This window comes from Meles meles, chromosome 17 (genome assembly GCF_922984935.1).
Source record: "Meles meles chromosome 17, mMelMel3.1 paternal haplotype, whole genome shotgun sequence".
Classification (NCBI taxonomy): domain Eukaryota; kingdom Metazoa; phylum Chordata; class Mammalia; order Carnivora; family Mustelidae; genus Meles; species Meles meles.
Genome location: NC_060082.1, coordinates 47,450,829 through 47,471,168, shown reverse-complemented (window position 1 = coordinate 47,471,168; position 20,340 = coordinate 47,450,829). Strand labels below are relative to the sequence as shown.

General features: G+C 39.1%; 1 protein-coding gene across 1 annotated transcript in view; it reads left to right on the top strand.

The window, feature by feature from the left end:
* The window catches only part of HMCN1 (hemicentin 1), a 498,146-nt gene that overhangs the window by 461,028 nt on the left and 16,778 nt on the right, over positions 1-20,340 (top strand). The window contains exons 90-102 of the mRNA XM_045983171.1: positions 490-660; positions 818-988; positions 1,857-2,027; positions 2,198-2,368; positions 5,400-5,549; positions 5,842-5,979; positions 7,475-7,596; positions 8,787-9,024; positions 13,961-14,023; positions 15,277-15,396; positions 16,536-16,670; positions 19,180-19,293; positions 19,876-20,001. Of these exons, the coding sequence (XP_045839127.1) occupies positions 490-660; positions 818-988; positions 1,857-2,027; positions 2,198-2,368; positions 5,400-5,549; positions 5,842-5,979; positions 7,475-7,596; positions 8,787-9,024; positions 13,961-14,023; positions 15,277-15,396; positions 16,536-16,670; positions 19,180-19,293; positions 19,876-20,001 (1,890 nt within the window). The remainder of the gene's footprint in view (positions 1-489; positions 661-817; positions 989-1,856; positions 2,028-2,197; positions 2,369-5,399; positions 5,550-5,841; positions 5,980-7,474; positions 7,597-8,786; positions 9,025-13,960; positions 14,024-15,276; positions 15,397-16,535; positions 16,671-19,179; positions 19,294-19,875; positions 20,002-20,340) is intronic.

Below are 20,340 nucleotides of genomic sequence, written 5' to 3'. Positions count from 1 at the left end.
AGCTGAATCAGGCTTAAAGATGTGGTCTTGAGTCTCGAGTCCAAGTTATCATTATGGAAACATTTGTATTATCTATAACTGCATCGAGATCGTTTATACAGCCTTGCTCCGAAGCTTCTGGTTCCTTCCACTTTTCCCAGAGCACAAAGCACAAACTAATGCTTATCTAGGATTTTTAAACTTAGATTGTGTTTACATATGGTAGTTTGATTACATTCTGTTTTAATAAAATAGTCCTTTTGGATAATTATAAGCATTCATTTTGGCATTAGGTAGCCTTCTGAATTTTCCTACAAACACTAATTCCCATGAAAATCTTACCAGAAGGAGAAAGGAAGAACATTATTTCTGTTTCCTTTGGTTCAATTTCAATTATTTTAGATTCCAGGCTAATTTAGCTTATTACTGAGTTAATTTACTTGTATAATTTTGTTTATTTAACAAATGTGGTTCTGTGACTTGCAACTATGTCCCTTGGGATATTTGTAGTTCATGGAGCATGGAGCACTTGGCAACCTTGGAGTGCATGCAGCGAAAGTTGTGGCAAAGGTACGCAGTTCAGGACAAGACTGTGCAATAATCCACCACCATCATTTGATGGATCCTATTGTGATGGGGCAGAAACACAGATGCAAGTTTGTAATGAAAGACACTGTCCAGGTAAGAGAAATACAATGTTTATACCCCTAGTAAATTGACATCTCCCTCTTATCTGAGTGGTATGTCAGTAAGAATCAATGTCAATGAGAACATCACCCAACCTCACAATGCTCAGGGTATTGTTGTAACAGTGCACATATGTTTTTCCTTAATCCAGTTGATGGCAAGTGGGCAACTTGGACCAGTTGGAGTGCCTGTACCGTGTCCTGTGGAGGGGGTGCCAGACAGAGAACAAGGGAGTGCTCTGATCCTGTCCCCCAGTATGGAGGCAGCAGATGTGAAGGGAGTGATGTCCAGAGTGATTTTTGCAATAATGACCCTTGTCCAAGTGAGTGTTGGAAATAGTGAGTCAACATTATACTTTCTTAACATTTTGTTATGCCCTTAAGTCTTTAAAGTTATAATATATTGGCGTGCCTGGGTGGCTCAATCAGTTAAGTGTCTGCCTTTGGCTCAGGTCATCATCCCAGGATCCTGGGTTGGAGTCCCATGTATGACTCCCTGCTCAGTGGGGAGTCTGCTTCTTCCTCTCCCTCTTCCCCTCCCCCCTGCTCATGTGCTCTTTCTCAAATAAATAAATAAAATCTTTAAAAATAAAAAAAAAATTTAAAAAGAAAAAATCATACTGTTACTTGATTCATCTGCCTTTGGTTTAGAATATCAAAAATGTTTTATAGTTGCCACTGTGTCTGTATAATACCATTGATGTAGTTGATTTATATAGGCAAGGGCTGTGTCCTATTTCATTTTCCTCTCTAGGACCAGGGGCAGAGTGCAAGGACAAGGGCACTCTTACGTACCTACTGTTAATGACGTTGATGATATGTTTACAGAGCCAAGCAAGTGGCTCTTTGCCTTAATTCTGTCACCATGCTAGATTTTAAGACCCTAACAGCATCTGAATCCACTGTGTCTAGATTTTATAGTCTTGACTCATCAAGAACAGAGATCTTGTCTCATTCATATCCTTCGTTCCTGAAATACTATTAAGACTTAATAAACGTATACTAAATAGAATTTCTCAATGACTAGAATGTATCCCCAGTTTCTAGTCAGAACAACAGCTAAACCATCTGCCTTCAGAAGTTGCCAAGTCATAGATTCATATATTTCTTTTCAGTTCCTGGGGAGCGTCTTACCGTACTTTTTGGATGAATGTCACTGTTTAGCACTTCTCCAACGGTTCTCTGTTGTAGCTCACGGTAACTGGAGTCCTTGGAGTGGCTGGGGAATGTGCAGCCGGACATGCAACGGAGGGCAGATGCGGCGGTACCGCACATGCGATAACCCTCACCCCTCCAACGGGGGAAGAGCTTGTGGGGGTCCAGACTCGCAGATCCAGAGGTGCAACACTGACATGTGTCCTGGTGAGCCCCCCAACTCCTGGCAGTAGGATAAGTAAAGCGTTTCACTTACTGCTCCTTGTAGCAGCTCTATCATTTCCTTTCTTAAAATGACAGTTGTATAGGTGGGGTCAGCCGAACTGGAGATTTGAAAACCGCTGGGTTAATACTGGCCACTCCATTCTTGTTCATAGTGGATGGAAGTTGGGGAAACTGGCATGGTTGGGGCCAGTGCTCTGCCTCTTGTGGAGGAGGTGAAAAGACTCGGAAGCGGCTGTGCAACAATCCAGTGCCTTCTAACAGTGGGCGCCCCTGTCCAGGAGATGCTACTCAGGTGTCCAGATGCAACATGCAAGCGTGTCCAGGTGAGCGACTAAGTGAGGATTTGGTAGAACCATTGTTAGCTTATGTACAGCCTTCTTGAAGATTACAAATTGCAAAATGGTGCAACTCCATAAGGAAGAATTAGGAAAAATGTATTTTTTTTTCCCTTTCAAGTTGGTCTGTACCAACTTGAAACCAATTTTAGCCACTGCTCACCCTCATCCAGGCCCCCTTATAAAGGATATGGTCTGTACAGCTCTAAGTAGTAGTCCTAGGCTTGAGGGACACAGGGGTTTGGAAAACTGGGGAAAGCTAGGCTGAGATTGCAGGCTGAAAAATGAGAGTGGGACAGAAACTGAGTATTTCACAGAAATACGCAATTGGGAACTATTTTTTCATGGATGGAAATAGGGAGAACATGAATGTGGAAAGTAAAATAGGGGCAAGTTCAGTTCTAGAAAAAAGAGTAGGGGGAGTTCAACTATGATAACCCAAGTCATACAGCATGGCTGAATATTGTAAGTGATGTAAAATTTCAGAAGGTGGGGTGCCTGGGTGGCTCATGTGGTTAAGCATCCAACTCTTGATTTTGGCTCAGGTCATGATCTCACGATTGTGAGATGGAGCCCCCCATTGGGCTCTGCACTGGGTATGGAGTCTGCTTGAGATTCTTTCTTCCTCTCCATCTGCCCCTTCTCCTGCTGACACACATTTTCTCTCTCTCAAATAAATAAATAATCTTTAAAAAAAAAAAAAAAAGACAAAAAACTGCAGAAGGGATGAAGCCAGAATTCTAGAACATATGGACCTTAGAAAGAGTTTGTTGGAGTCCCACGAAATGGTGGATAATATTAAGGTTGCTTGTCTCAGAACAGACTTTCTAAAGGCTGTAAGAAAATGAGAAAGAACAGTTTCACATTGTTAAAGTGCTAAGATACCACTGAAATTTCCAAAGTCTTAAGGGTGCTTTAGAAATAAAATGTCTGAAAATCAGGAAGGCTCATTTGGCAGAGTGAGAGAGAAGAGTTACGTGAAGAGGTTTATAGCATCTAGACAAGCTAAAAGGATGAGTGTTTATCAGTCAGCTTTCAACATATCTTGTCAACGTGTCAACTGATTATCAGGGGTTTAGAGGTTCTAACACGTAGGCATGGTGACAGTCCTAGTTTTAATTGAGACATTTTGTAGCTCCTGAACCTTATTACAGAACACTGTCAAGGGGTATTGTTCATCTAAGGGGAATTATTCCATCATGGGTAAAAGGACCCCAGTTGCAGAAGGAAGTCCAAATAGGTAGACAATTTGGATTACGGAGTCTGGCAGAGAACTTCGAGGATCTCAATTAACTACCCAGAACTAGGAGACATCTGTTGAATGCTGGGACACAAGCTCCTCTGGAGACTAGAGAACCAAGGTCAAAATGGTAAAATGACCCAGGTCACATGCCCCAGAGAACTAAATGAATTAGTGATCCTTCTACCCCCTTTCCTGCTCAAGACTAAAGATAAGAACCAGAATGGCCTCCCAGGTCCTGATTGGCCCTACCGTCTACTTTCCTGCATCATCTTGCAGTAGTTTCCAGCACTCTCCACCCTTTGCTCCTTTTGGTTTCTCAGATATGGCAAGCCACCACCTCTCAAAAGGGTGCCCCATGCTATTTCCTCTACCCAGAAAGCCCTTGTCCTGCCTTCTCTGGCTTAGTTAAGACCTAACTTTCTTCAGATCTCCACTCTATTTTTACTTTCTTCTCAAACTCCCCCAGGTAGTAGGTATCTCATATATTAGTGCATTTCAATTTTACATTTATTCGTGGAATTCTGATTAATGTCTGTCTCCCTCTTTCAGATATAAGCTCTATGAAGGCAGCCCTCATGACTTTTTTCTTTTTTATTATTGTATCCTTGTAAATCGTATTCTATGTGTAAATGAACAAATGAATGTAATCTAGAACATGAAGGCTGAGTCAATGTGAAAAAAATGTATTCTCTCACAAATAATCAAAGTAATGCAAATTGAAATGGTGAAATCCTATACTTACTGATTTTTCTGAGATTGAATACAATTGTATTTCTCCCTAGTATATAATATAGAACAATGTCTGAAATACCTAGTGATTAAAATATATATATATAAATATCAAGTAATGAATATTTATGAACTTCGCTATCAGCTTCTTCCCAGTATGTTTCCTTTTCTTGCTAAAGCATGCAGCTCCCTTAAAAGGCATTCGTTAACTACTACTCTGTGTCAGTAACTAGTAATTTTGTTGAACAATGGAAAGAAGGCATAAAGGGACTGTAGAGATGCTTTTTAAAAAATGTGTAGTTGTTTTCAACCTAATTGTCTCTGTATGAATTTTACAGCACTTTCTGCTTTTAAAAGTAAAGTATAGATATTAAGGAAAAGTTGGTAAGCCTTCCATCTGACACCCAAGCCTGAACGATACCTGTTAGACCCTCCACACATATGTAGACAATGACCTGTAACGAGCTCAGGAGTTGTTTGGACGTGATCCCTCCTTTCCTTCTGTGCTCTCACGAAGGAGGCAGTAGATGAAGGAACATGGGCTTGATGCCGAGCACATCTGTGTTCAGATCTTCCTTCCACCACTCGTGTCCCTGAACTTTATTTTCCTAGTCCATAAACTGGGGCCATTTAAAATGACTTTGTAGGATTTTTGACTGGATTAAAAGAGTTAACTCATATTAAGTGCTTAGTATAGTGCATGACATGCTCAATAAACCCTCATTATCATCATCATTTCATCACCATCAACAAACACCTTTTTTATTTTGGCTTTGAGACTGGGTGCTGATTGTAGTCTTTGGGTTGTGAAATAATGCCATGATATACATAGATTGAAAGGACCCTAGATTTATGTGGGATGATGAGTGTTCCATGAAAGTAGAATGTTTTGAAAACTTATTTATTTCACTCTTAAATTCAGATGTCATATGATATTTTAAATGTTTGAAAGATTTGTAACATCTTTGAATACTGGCCTTCTTTCCTCCCCTGTAACATTGATGAAATTGTTTCCTTATCCAAGAATGTTTTCTCTTCCCGCAATAGGTGGGCCCCAGCGAGCCAGAGGAAGTGTTATTGGAAATATTAATGATGTTGAATTTGGAATTGCTTTCCTTAATGCCACAGTAATAGATAGTCCTACCTCTGATACTAGAATAATACAAGCCAAAATTACCAACGTACCTCGCAGTCTTGGTAAGTCTCTGCTTAGAAAATTTGTTAATAGCCTCTTTTTAAAATTTATGTTATTCTTCACTTATTTCTGCTTAAAATTTCTAGATGATGCTACTACTAAATGATTTGTATGGTAGTCCTTAGTTCTATCCCAATGGTAAATTCTTAAAGACAGGTGAGATACTGATACTTATTTTACTGTTACTCAAGATTATTTGGAATTCATCCTTATAAGTAGAAGGCTCTGAAAATAAGAATAACAATGGGCTGTAAATATCTTTCCTTGTCACCTTATTTATCCTTTCTTCTTTAGGCCCAGCAATGAGAAAAATAGTTTCTATTCTAAATCCCATTTACTGGACAACAGCAAAGGAGATAGGAGAAGCAGTCAATGGCTTTACCCTCACCAATGCAGTCTTCAAAAGAGAAACCCAGGTGGAATTTGCAACTGGTTAGTGCCAGCTAAACTTAATATTGTATTACTATAAAAAATGCGATTGCCTTAAAAGTTGCTGGTTAAGCAACATGGACGGGACTGGAAGAGATTATGCTGAGTGAAATAAGTCAAGCAGAGAGAGTCAAGTATCATATGGTTTCACTTATTTGTGGAACATAAGGAATAACATGGAGGACATGGGGAGATGGAGAGGAGAAGGAAGTTGAGGGAAATTGGAAGGGGAGGCGAACCATAAGAGACTATGGACTCTGAAAGACAACCTGAGGGTTTTGAAGGGGTGGGGGTGGGAGGTTGGGGGAACCAGGTAGTGGGTAATAGGGAGGGCACGTATTGCATGGAGCACTGGGTGTTGTGCAAAAACAATGAATACTGTTACGCTGAAAAAATAAATAAATTGAAATTTTAAAAAAATGTTGCTGGTTAAGAAAAATACATTTATATGTTCCCCTAGAGAATAATTTTAAAGTTTTTGATGTAGTCTTTTCATAAACGATATAAAAGCAATTTCATGTTTCCCTGTAAACTTTTACTGGCATGGATCTGTACGAGGCTATGTTTCTTCAAACACTATAGTGATTTTTTTATCATCTTTTCTATATCTTTTCTCTTTAAATCCTCAGAGAGGGTTTTAAAGGCCAAAACACAGCAGGAAAATGAGTCATTGCTATTAAGCAAAGACTTGTGTCTCGAACCTGAGGTTCAACTAGGATACCTTAGAGCGATTTTTTATGAAAGAGGTGGAAGTAAAAATAAGCAAATTTACAGGCATTTCACTTTATGTTAGTCTTAATGAATATATATTAGCTATTCGTGGCCCTTTCCAAGTGCATACGTATTTTTATTACCTCCATTACAAGCCTCAGAAAGGTGAACAGCCTCAGTGTTAGTGCTCTGTAAGGAAGAAGGGCTGAGAAAGGGGCTTCAACCAACCTGGAAGACAAGTGGGTCTTTTCTTGGTCATCCGCTTACTAAGATGCCCCTTTGCTGCTTCTGGAAGCACCAGAAAGAACAAAGCCCTATGGCCAGACTTCCGGTTACTGCCAGCCCACCTGGTGAAGTGATCTGTCCCTTCTCATAGTCAGTCTTTGCAGAACTGTCTTGCTATTGCTTGTGAGTTTAAAGTGTGGCATCCAGGTCACCTGGTTGGCTCAGTTGGTAGAGCCTGCGATTCTTGATCTCAGGGTCATAAGTTCAAGCCCCACATTGGACATGGAGCCCACTTAACAAACAAAATAATAACAAAATAAATAAAGTGTAGAATCCTTCACATAGCCACATGCCACATTTTTGCTACAGAAAAAGAAGTTTAAGAACATACCATTCAATAAGCCCACCTCTTTCATTCAGGGGCTAAATGCGAATTTAATTCTTTATGGCCTATGCTTATTGAAGTTTGAAGGAAAATAACAGCTGAACTGATACGTGAGGTAAATCTGCTTACCCAACCATATATTTTTTGCTGTTAAAATGAACCAATTGTAATCTCCAGGAGAAATCTTGCGGATGACTCATATTGCCCGGGGCTTGGATTCTGATGGTGCTTTGCTCCTCGATATCGTTGTGAGTGGCCATGTCCTGCAGCTTCAGTCACCTGCTGAAGTCACCATAAAGGTAAAATGTCAGGATAACTTGTCTTCACTGTTTTTTGGAATAATGGTAAGAGTAGAAATCGAAGATTCATAGAAAGAGCACAGAGACCTTATGTAGTTTCCCTTGTTTGCTTAGGGGCATAAATAAACCACTAAGGTTAGAAATACCTGGTTTGGCTTGTATAGAAATCTTCAGGAATAAGTCTTTACACGCTCTTACTGGTTTCGTCACCAGTAATACTTACTGGTTTATTACTGGTCCTGCTTACCACGACCAAAATCACTGCTATCTGGATTTAGGTCATCTGTTTAATATTCTGCAGATAAAAAGAATACTAACTGTTATATAAGAAGTTTTGTATATCATCTGTAAAAGTATTTCAGAAACTAAAGAATGATAATCACCCTTTCATGTCCTTTTCTTTAGTCTTGACCTACAACTTTGAATTCCTTATTAAACTATAACTGATGACAGTAAAATCATGAAATCAATGCAGTTACAATTAAAAACTTCAAACTTTAAGTTATTTCCTGAGCACTATTTTACAATTACGATTTTATTTAGAGCTACAGTTGATCCTTGAACAATGTGGGGGTTGAGATGCCGGCTCCCATGGGCATTCAGGAGTCACGTATGACTTTTAACTCCAAAAATGTAACTACTAGTGGCCTACTGTTGACTAGAAGCCTTACCAATAACATAAACAGTCAACACATATTTTATATGTTATATGTATTATATACTATGTTCTTAAAGTAATCTAGGGAAAAGAAAGTGTTAGTAAGAAAATCATAAGGAAGGGGCACCTGGGTGGCTCAGTGGGTTAAAGCTTCTGCCTTTGGCTCAGGTCATGATCTCAGGGTCCTGGGACTGAGCCCTGCATCGGGCTCTCTGCTCAGCAGGTAGCCTGCTACCTCCCCTCTCTCTGCCTGCCTCCCTGCCTACTTGTGATCTCTGTCTGTCAAATAAATAAAATCTTTGAGAAAAAAAAAAATCATAAGGAAGTGAAATTGCACTGAACAGTACTGTACTGTATTTATAAAAAATCATATATAATGACCCACACAGTTCAAATCATGTTGATCAAGGATCAACTGTATATATGTTTAGCCCCTTAGCCTTTATTTTTCTCATTCTGGATCTCACCGTACCCTCAGGAAAATTAATAGGAGGAGCCATACTGACCCTCAAATTGATACTGTCTTCCTCAGGATTACACAGAGGACTACGTTCAGACAGGTCCCGGGCAGCTGTATGCCTACTCAACGCGGCTGTTCACCATTGATGGCGTCAGTGTCCCATACACGTGGAACCACACCGTGTTCTATGATGAGGCACAGGGAAGAATGCCTTTCTTGGTGGAAACCCTTCACGCTTCCTCTGTGGAATCGGACTACAACCAGTTGGAAGAGACACTGGGCTTTAAAATCCATGCTTCAATTTCCAAAGGTACCTTGGGTAAAGGAAAGCCCAGATCATTTTCCCATCCAGTCCTTTATAAAAGGGTAAAAGAGGGGTGCCTGGCTAGCTCAGGTATAGCATGCGGCTCTCAAACTCGGGGTTGTGAGTTCAAGCCCCACATTGGATGTAGAGATTACTTAAAAATAAAACTGAAGCGGGGGAGGGGGGATGTATTTAATACCTAAAAAAGGGGGAGGGGGTAAAAGAATTATATCAATGCCATTCAGAATAGGGATATTAGGACACAGACTGAACCTAATGATACCATGTTTTCATGTATGTTGTCTGTGTGTTGTGGGAGGTAAACCCCTGTGAGAAAGGCAGTCCCACAGGCGTTCTAGTACATTTAAATTACTAATGGCAGAGTTATTGTTCTATTCTGGATATGCAGAAAAGTTTAGAAAATATTCCTTGTCAAAATAATGTTTTCTTTGGGTGTTCGAGGTCACTGTTCTTCTCCTGACTCTTGTATTTGTCACGGAATTTTTTTTAAATTCCTGAAACATAATGTAAAAGTAAAGTATATCTCAACCTAAGTTAGCTTAAAAAAAAAGTTTCCTTATTTTAAGAGCAGCTTTCAAAAATTGTGCAGCAATAATCAGGATTCCAACTGTCATTTCTTACTCCTGGACATGATAGTTTTGCAACTGCTTTTCATTTTCTAAGCATAGTTCTACAACCCTTGATCTCAGTGGTCTTCCTGTGCTGTGTGGTTCTTGTGTCTGTACCCTGAAATCCCTTTCTGGTCATGAGAGGCACCCAAACAATCAGCGTCCCATGTTCATGAAGTCTTGATGCTACGGGAGACTGGCATGTGATTATGTTATGGACGCTAAGTATTTGAATAACTTTAACTTTGAACTTTAGGCTCCTATGAATACCGTTAAAATTATTCATACTGGCCTTTGCTATGTGCTGGCTTTCCTAAAATAGATCCAAGTAGATATTAAGTAGCATCATTTTGTTTTATCATGCTCAGCAGATACACTAAAAAAAACTCGTTTTCACGTATACTCTTGCTTTCATCAGTTGGGGCACATTTGAGTTCTGTGTTCTTCATCGACACCCGTCGTAACCGCATCACTGAGTTTGAGATCATGGTCATCTAGGAGAACATGTTCACATTTTTTGAGATGATCACAGATTCCTGAAGCCTCAGAGCCAGTGGAGTCCCTAGCCCCACATGACCTCCACTCCCCTGCTGCTACCACGTCCTCATTTTACTGCTGTCACGCATGTTCAGGCCACTGGGACAAAGGAAAAGAGCCACTGGAATGAAGAGTACTCTTTCTCTCCCTCAGCAATGCCCACTTTTCAGGTCTAGCCTCTGTTTCTATTTTCCCAGTACTCCATATAATTAAAAGAAGACAGCTTTGCATAAGAAACCCTTGGTTAAAAATGAGTTTACACACTCTCGGACAAGAAGAATTAAAATTATTTTTAAAAATCATGTACACTTTTTATTCAGTCATGTAAATTCTCTAAACCGGAACTACTTGAAGATCTGTAATGGTGTAATTGGGGAATCTGGATCCCACAATAGACAGAAACACACTATAGGACACTTACAACCCCTAACTATTCTTAGATACTATGATTTTATGAATCACATCTGATATCTGTGCACATTTTTTTGTCGAGGTTCCTGTGAATTACAACTGGGTGCTTACAATTTGTTTTTTAAGTGACCACCAGGGGGCAAGCTTGCATTCTTGGTCGCTTTAACCGGCATGTTCTCTCTTCTCTGTATTGGGTCTAGTCTAGAGCTATGGTTACAATGCAGTTAGAATCACCTAAAGAGCTTGATGAAAGTTCATCTTTCTAGGCACAAAGGCTTTGGCTTAGCTAGTCTAAGGTAGGGCCTAGAAGTCTGTATTTTTAACACAGCCCCTAAATGATCCTAATATATCTAATCTGTCCACTGGCATTTGGAAACTGCTGGTCAAGTCAACTCACAAACATGAATCAATGTAAATTTTTTAAAATTTTACATCTTTAAAATAGAATGGATTTATTTTTAAAATAAAATTATAAAATATATTTATATCTTACAAACTAATCAGAAAGCACCAGAAACAGTAAAGGAAAGATACATTTAACTACAAGTCCGTTTTTTAAAACTTCTTGATTGGAGACAATGACAAAATTGAGAAACTAAGATATACACCAAGAAAGAATATCTTCTTTATGTATTATAAATAACTATAAATAACCTTAATATGTACAAGGCCCTTAAAAATCAGTAAGAAAGGGTACCTGGCTGGCTCAGTCAGTAGAACATGTGACTCTTGATCTTGGGGTCATGAGTTCAAACCTCACATGGGTGTAGATCTTGCTAAAAAATAATAAAATAAAAAGCACTGTAAAAAAATCAATAAGAAAAAGACAACACCCAATAAAAAATACATAAAGCCTGTGAACAGGAAATTCTTATGAACAGGAAGAAATACTAATGACAAAATGAATGTGAAAAACTACCTAACCTCATCAATAAGCAAAAGAAATATAGACTAAAATAATGAGTTACTATTTTCCAGTTATCATTGTTAGAAATATGAAAATATGATAACCACTCAGCATTGTATTTCAATATGAAAATCTTTAGACATTACTGTACTAGAAGATATGAGAGAAGGATTTATAATGGCTGAACCTATGATATGATTTTTTTTTAACATTTAGTAATTCTTGGTAATATATGGAGTAAAACAGTGTACAACCAGCCATCAATTTATAAGACAGTTGCATTCCTGGAAAATTCATTGTATATTTGAATCACACACAAAAATGTTTAATATGTGCGAGATAGGTTCTAGCCTTCGACAATTACATGAAAATCTTTCAAGGCAAGGGACAAATCTTCATCTTGCATCATTATCCCACACATTGCTGTGTGATAAAACTTCCCCAGGTTCTGCCCCCTCACCAAATTTTAATAGACCTCTCTATCATCAAAACAACCAAAGTATTTCTGCAAAACATCCCAAATGTTACCCTGATAGATGGTATCTCCCCCATTGAGAATCTAAAATCTAAAACTACTATCAGATAACAACTTATTATATGACACATTTTTTTCACAATTATAGCCTCCAACACAACTTACTGGCTGTAGTAAGGAATGTACGAATCAGTAAATAAATAAAACTGAAGCATGAATTAAAAGGACCACCTGAGTTGTATTCTTGAGTTCGGTGGTTAAAACACACTTGCATCTAAATCTTTGCTCTGGTTTCTATTAGCTCTGACTCTAGGCAATTTACATAATCTCTGTCTCAAATTCCTCATGTGAGTTGTAAGCTTTGAGTGAAATAAAGTGCAGGAAGCCCAAAGCCCTGTGTGACACACAGAAACCATCCAATAACCAGATAGCTAGACACGCTGGACATCTCGATCTCATCCATTCTCTTCCATTATCTTGCAGGTACAGGAAAACGCATGCTCTCAGGGTCATTGTTGTTGTTGTTGTTGTTGTTTTCAGGGTCATTTTTATACTCAGGGTAGAAATGGATCAGGAACCTCTGCTTTCTTGTCAAGGTTTCAAGCAGTTCGGTTACCTCAAAAGAGCAAATTGGGCTCGCCTTTTTAGTCAAATTTTCACTGGAGTAGTGTTTCTTACATTCTCCAAATATACAGATATATAAAACAGTTTTGAACAGTTTCATGTCCTCAGCAAAGCTCAAACAATATTGTTATCAGAAACTCTCCAAAGTAAAATGAATTTGAAAAATTAATGCCTGGACTCCCTCTATTAAAAGCACCTAAAGCAATAATAAAAAAAACAAGCATGGTTTTAATGCATTTAGAATTGAAAGAAAATCAAAGATAATTTCTAAGAGATTGAATATGAACTGAACATACGATGTGAATTAAATAAAATTTCTGGGTGCCTGGGTGGCTCAGTGGGTTAAAGCCTCTGCCTTCGGCTCAGGTCATGATCCCAGGGTCCTGGGATCGAGCCCGGCATTGGGCACTCTGCTCAGCAGGGAGCCTGCTTCCTCCTCTCTTTCTGCCTGCCTCTCTGCCTACTTGTGATCTCTCTCTGTCAAATAAATAAATAAAATCTTTTAAAAAATAAATAAATAAAATTTCCTTCAAAAGAAATTTACCATATTAATGATTATCTTTTAGTTTGTGTGTTTGAGCATGTGCGCACACACATATTACTTTGGTAACTTAAAAGGCATTTTATTTAAGTTTCTTTTTTTTTTTTTTTATTTAAGTTTCTACAGGTCAATAATATTTGAAAAATATTAGCTAAATTGCTTAAACCAGTCAAGGCAGAATTGCTTTCTAAGGAAAGAGATTCCCTAACTAGCTTATTTATTCTTAATATGTTTGTTTCTGACATCTCACTTAAACCTGTTCTATCACAATATACCCATTCGTCTTTGCTTGGATACACAGGAAAGGAAAACACTTGGTCACACGTAGGAGACTTTGACTCAGCTGCTTCACATGGCAAGTGGAGGAGATCCACAAAAGGAGAGGGTTTCTTCATTAGAGCTTCTGGTTTTCACTGGCATAAATTATTTTAAGTGGCTTGAAAATAGTGCTCCTAACTCTAGAACAGACAGAGTAAGTAATGGCTAGAGGAATAGGACTTTGCCTGCGGTTATGCCTGGCGTACACATTTATCTTGGATCCTTTTTTCATTATCACAGAACGGTTTAATTTCATTTTTTTATTAATATAAACAAAATCTGCTTCCAATGGCTGCTTGCCAACAATGTGGACTCTGATTCATTTAGTTCTTGGTTGGGGAACAGGAAAAGTTTTCCATTCCTGCTTGTTTTCACCTATTGCATATGTTGCATGATGTGTTCCATCTTTGGCATATCTTCCCAGGGAAGAGCGTCCTGGAAGGAAACAAGGTGCTAACATTCTAACAAGCCCGTTAATTTGGCTTTTCTCTCTGTGGTAGGAGATCGCAGTAATCAGTGCCCCTCGGGATTTGCCTTAGACTCAGTTGGACCTTTTTGTGCTGGTAAGAACAGAAATAATGCATGTTTATTTTTATAAAAAAAAATATTAGGAATGGAATCCATTTAACGGACATCTATTGCCATTTTGCTAGATACTTAATTATCACAACAGGCTTATAAGTGTCCCATTTTATAGGCGAGGAAGTTGAGATGTGAAGTTGAGTGGGGTGCCTGAGATCACTCAGCTGGCAAGTGTCAGAGCTAGATTTAAATTTAATTTGAAGTTTAATTTCAATTTGACCACAATCGAGTGTGTCAGGGATCGTAAGGATAGAGGTAGAGTGGGCACAGGGACAAAACTCTGGATGCTGTCTGGTCATTTACCTGCCATGGATGTAAAACATAATAATAATCAACTCTAAGTCACCTAACCCTAACGCTTAGAGGATAGGGCAGCACCATGCGCCAAGGACTACTGACTAAGCCAGCCTCACCCCATCCGAGTACCCGTACAGGAGAGTCACAGGTAAGGAAGCAGCTGAGTAAATGCCTAGAGTAGCTCAAGTTTGCACACCCAGAGCCTTCCTTTCCCTGGTAGGTGATATAATGTAGTATATGGTGGTAGAAAAGTGGTCTTTAGAAACTGTACTGTCCAAGTTCAAAGTTCAGCTCAGCCACTAATGACCTGTGTGACCTTGGGCAATTTCCTTAACTTCTTTCTTCCTCAATTTTATCATGCAAAATGGGGATGTTACTAAAAATATCTGTCTCCTAGGAATGTTATGAGGAATGAGTTAAGGTAGGTAAAAAAACATTGAGAGCACAGGAAATGGTCATTGTACCTTAGCTGTCATCTTGTTGTTTTAGAATTAAGCTAAACATCTAGTCACTATCAAAGATAATTTGGGGACCCAAAGTTAATTTTTATTTAGCATTTCTATTTTGTGGCATTTAGAGCATTTTCTGCTACATTTGATTCAATGCATTGTCCTCTGTAAACAATCGTTTTATGAACAGCTATTTATCATGGCCTTTAAAAACTCCTAGAAAAGGGGCACCTGGGTGGCTCAGTGGGTTAAGCCGCTGCCTTCGGCTTGGGTCATGATCTCAGGGTCCTGGGATCGAGTCCCACATCGGGCTCTCTGTTTGGCAGGGGGCCTGCTTCCCTCTCTCTCTCTCTGCCTGCCTCTCTATCTACTTGTGATCTCTCTGTCAAATAAATAAATAAAATATTTAAAAAAATTAAAAAAAAAAAAAAAACTCCTAGAAAGCCGGGGGTTTACACACTCATGGGTCCTTTTGTTTCTTGTTTCAGATGAAGATGAGTGTGCAGCGGGGAGTCCCTGCTCCCAGATCTGCCACAATACGGTGGGAACCTATTACTGCTCCTGCTCCAAAGGCCTCACCATAGCCGCGGATGGAAGGACTTGTCAAGGTAGTCCCCGTCAGGCAATGGTCACGGAAAGCTCTCGCCTAGGAAAAGGGCGGTAGAACAGTGCTGTTCTCGCGTACTCTTTCTGCCCCCACGCTGGCAGTAAACAGATCTTCAGACAGCCTGAGATCTGCTGCCACAGCTGGCTTCACGAGGGGCGCTGCCCGGGCCGGGAGACCTGCGGCCACTCATTTCAGCCCCACCACCCCACCCCGAGGAGCGACAGGCAGGACCAGCATCGTGTTCATTTTACAGTGACAAAACTAAGAAATAAAAAGTTATAAAGAATTTAAGGAAATTGCACAATCCTGGTAACACTTTGGGAACATTTAAAAAAATGTTTTTGTTTTTGTTTTTTTGAGTAAAGTGAACACATACTGTGACATTATTTTAAGGGGTACAACTGAGTGATTTGACAAGCATATACACTGTACTGTGTTCGCCACGAGCACGGCTCCCGTCTGTGCCCGTGCGCCAGTACGCCGTTACGGTATCACTGACGGTGCTCTTCACGCCGTGTCTTTTACTCCTATGACTTATTCATCCCACAACCGAGAGCCCACACTTCCCCCTCCTCTTCACCTATTTTGCCCATTTCCTCACCTCAAAAAACACTTTCTATCAGACTCCGCATAGACTTCAAAACTAGAATTGTGTGAGAATCTGGTTTATAAGTAAATTTTAAAATGATGAAAAGAGGAAAGGATTTCTCCCTCTGTCTGAGCAGACACCCTTCTAAATGCAAAACAGAGACAGAGAATGGGGGGAGGGGCGGCGAGGAATAACGTGTGCAGTGTCTGGCATGGACTGAGCACTTTGTGTATATTATTTCCTTTAATTTCCAAAGTAATCCTGACATACAGGTCTTACCCTCACTTTGCAGATGAGAAAACGGAGTGTCAGGAGAAGTAACTTCTTTAGTAATTTGTCGGTGGTTTAATGGTTGCGTTAGTCTGCAGAGATACTGCACTAGGCTCCTATGTGCTTATCATCAACATAACCCACCTGACATGACTCCACCAAATTATTCAGCATTCTTGCTCTGATATATTTTCAAGTATCATTTTATTGTTTCTCTTATCCCTGGTTCTTGGGTTGAAGTTCTTCACCCCGCCTTAGGTGAGGGACTCATTTTGTTGCAGATGTCGATGAGTGTGCTTTAGGTGGACACACCTGCCACGCTGGTCAGGACTGTGACAATACCATCGGATCCTATCGCTGTGTGGTCCGTTGTGGAACTGGCTTTCGAAGAACCCCTGATGGGCTGAGTTGCCAAGGTATAAAAATGGAGTTCCTCCCTTTATCTTCATTATGCTAAGAATGAAAACCCTCTGCCTTTTGAATCATTTAATGTAAACTCCATTTTATAGATAGAGCTTCTTGATAAGGTTTTCAGATGTAATAGTCCAAGGCTATTTTAAATATTTATAGCACAGCGGTTTTGAAAAGTATTTGCCTATTATATTTCAGAGAAGAGATTATACAGCACGATCTTAATAGTTTGTTTCATTAAACTTCATTACGTAAGACTACCAGATATTTATTGTAGGTTTTTAAAAATATTTTATTTATTCACTTGAGAGAGAGAGAGCGAGAGCACGAGTGGCAGGGAGAGGGAGAAGCAGACTCCCTGCTGAGCTGGGAGCCCAATGTGGGGCTCAATCCCACGACCCAGAGAAAAGGACCTGAGCCACTCAGGTGCCCTACTGCAGGATTTTTAATAGACTCTTTTTTAGAGAAGTTTCACATTTACAGCAAAATGCCCTAACTCACACATAGCATCTCCTATCAACATGCTGCCCCAGAGTGGCAAAATTCTTTCTTACCAAGGATGAACCCACCTTGACACATCATTATCTCCCAAAGGTCATCATTTACTTTAGGATGCACTCTTGGTGTTGTACATTCTATGATTTTTGACAAGTAATAACATGTATCCTATATAGAGTATCATAAGAATAGTTTCTCATAAAAATCCTCTGCACTTTGCCTTTTCATCCCTCACTTCCCCCAACCTCTGGAAACCACTGAGCTTTTCATTGTTTCCATAGTTTTACTTTTTCCAGAATGTCATATAACTTGTAGCCTTTTAGGATTGTCTTTTTTCACTCAATAATATGCATGTAATTTTCCTCCATGCCTTTTCATGGGTTGATCACTCTTTTCTTTTCACTGTTAAATATTATTCCATTGTATTAATGTACTATCGTTTTTTAATCCATTTAGCTACTGAAAGATATTCTGGTTTTTTTTTTTTCTAGAGGAAGAAATAGTGGATACAAAACTGAATGTCTATCAGTATAGAAAGAGAGAATGAATTATGGTACATCCACACCATCAACCATTGTGCAGCCATTATAAAGAATGGAATGCGACTCAACTCTTTCCTTGCTGAGTTGTTCAGTGAGAACACCAAGATGTAGAAAAGTGTACATAACTTTTGTGTAAAAGATTATGTGGCCATAAAAACAATCAATAACCGAAAATAAAGGAAATGGATATATTTACATAGAGATATATATGTAGAGATATGTTAATATTTATACTAGGTTGTCAGTGCAGACTGGCTTTGGTGGGCAAGAGGGTGAGAAGCGATAAAGGAAGCCAAGAAAAAAGAAAGAAGAGAAAGCTACACTAAGAAAATATTTTTAAAGTATATGATCACATGTATGCAGTTGTGGTAACATGTAGATTTTGAAAGATTAAAAGAGCTCATACACCTGAAACTAATATTACAGTTTGTTATCTAACTGGAATTTAAATAAAAACTTTAAACATTTTTTAAATAAAAGAGCTCAAATAGAAAACCAGTACAAAATAAGACACAGGCGATCTTTTCAGTTTGGGAATGTAAGAGGGGGATGTAAAGAGCCTAAGTATGGTAATTGTTGCTTTGGAGGGTTTGAATAGAATGAATAGAACAGAGAAGTAGAAGAAACTTGAGTACAGACCTGAGAGAGGGATTATGTTAGGGTAGGAAAGATTTGATTATGTCTGTAGGGCTATGGGAAAGATGACCATAAGGACGAAGGACTTTAAAAATGCACACAAGGAGAGAATTATCAATGGACCACAGTCCTCATCTTGGTGAGGAAAGAGGAGATGGGTTTCAGAACTCAAACACTCAAATAGAGGGACTTTTCTTACATGGGAGAAAAGTTCTCTCTTCCTATGGGACTAGAAGGAAGGGGAGTTTTAGAAAAGGTACATAAAACAGGCAAATGCTCATGAATTTGGGAAATTCATGCCTGCATTTTTTTTATTATACTCTGCCCCACATGGTGTTGGGAAGATTAATTGGGCAATAACTGTGGACAAGGAAGAAATGCTGAAGTTGCTGGTGTCAGGCACAAAGTGGTCAAGATCTACAACAGGCTAGCAGCAGCAAAAATGGGGAAGAAAGGCCAATTGCTAAGGATACTGCCCAAGACCTTGGCTTCCCCCCACCCCATCTTCAGAATTCTAGTCTGTCAGCAACATTCCAGGGCTGTAACTTCCTAGAACCAGACATGGGACCCATCTGGTAGGATAATTAAAGTAGAGGACTCTTTCATCCACAAAGTTCCAAGTCACGAGGAACTGTCTACCTTTGAAGAGAGATACGGTCTCCAGCAGTTAATCCAATCAATTATCTGACAGATCACATGAGAACAATTGTATTGGATTCATTTTAGGAAAGATCTTAAACATGATAATGATAAAAGATCATCAAAATGTTAGACATCTGAAATAAATTAACCCAAGTTTCCTAACAAAATACAATAAAAGTTTCATTTTATTTAACAGATATTAATGAATGTCAAGAATCCAGCCCCTGTCACCACCGCTGTTTCAATGCCATAGGTAGTTTTCATTGTGGATGTGAACCTGGGTATCAGCTCAAAGGCAGAAAATGCATAGGTAAGAAAAGGGCTTTAAATTCAAAGCAATGACATCTTTGTAATTTCTAGGTATTTGATCTAATCCATATGCTGTGTCCTGGGCTGGATTCATACATAGGATACCTCTATCCATCACGTATGTAATCCATGCAAAAACAAAATCGAAGCAAATGCTGTCCTTTACAGGTTTCCTTTTCCAATTACATAGCAATTTTTTTAGCATTTCCCTATTTTATTTACTATATTTTTTCAGTGAAGCATAATGTATATGATTACATATATAAAGATACATATACACACACACACTTTCACATACATATTTACATATATTTTTTATTTATTTTTCTAAGAAGTGGTGGTTGGTATGGTTACCAGGTATGTGGACTAATTTTTTTTTTTAAATTTTTATCCTTCTGAGGGAAATCCTTTCGTTTTAAAATAGTCTGTTACTGTTACTAACTTTGATGGATTTAAACATTTTACCCTCACACAGTGATTATATAATTAACATCTTTATCCTTAAAATCCCAAGGTATGATTTCTGTGGAAAAGCAGAAGAAATCATTTTCTCAATCTTCATTACCTTTGTTCTTTTATCAAGATGTGAATGAATGTAGGCAGAACGTGTGCAGACCAGACCAGCACTGCAAGAACACCCGCGGGGGCTATAAGTGCATTGATCTTTGTCCCAACGGAATGACCAAGGCTGAAAACGGAACCTGCGTTGGTGAGTGTATGGCTATTTCCGTGATTGAGATCCACTGGCCCACCAAGGAAGGGATCCATTTTTTTTATTAAATTTTATTTTTTTATTAACATATAATGTATTATCAGCTCCAGGGGTACAGGTCTGTGAATCACCAGGTTTACACACATCACAGCACTCACCATAGCACATACCCTCCTCAATGTCCATAACCCCACCACCCTCTCCCTCCCCCCTCCCCCCAGCAACCCTCAGTTTGTTTTGTGAGATTAAGAGTCTCTTATGGTTTGACTCCCTCCCTCCGATCCCATCTTGTTTCATTTATTCCTTTCCTACCCCCCAAACCTCCCACGTTGCCTC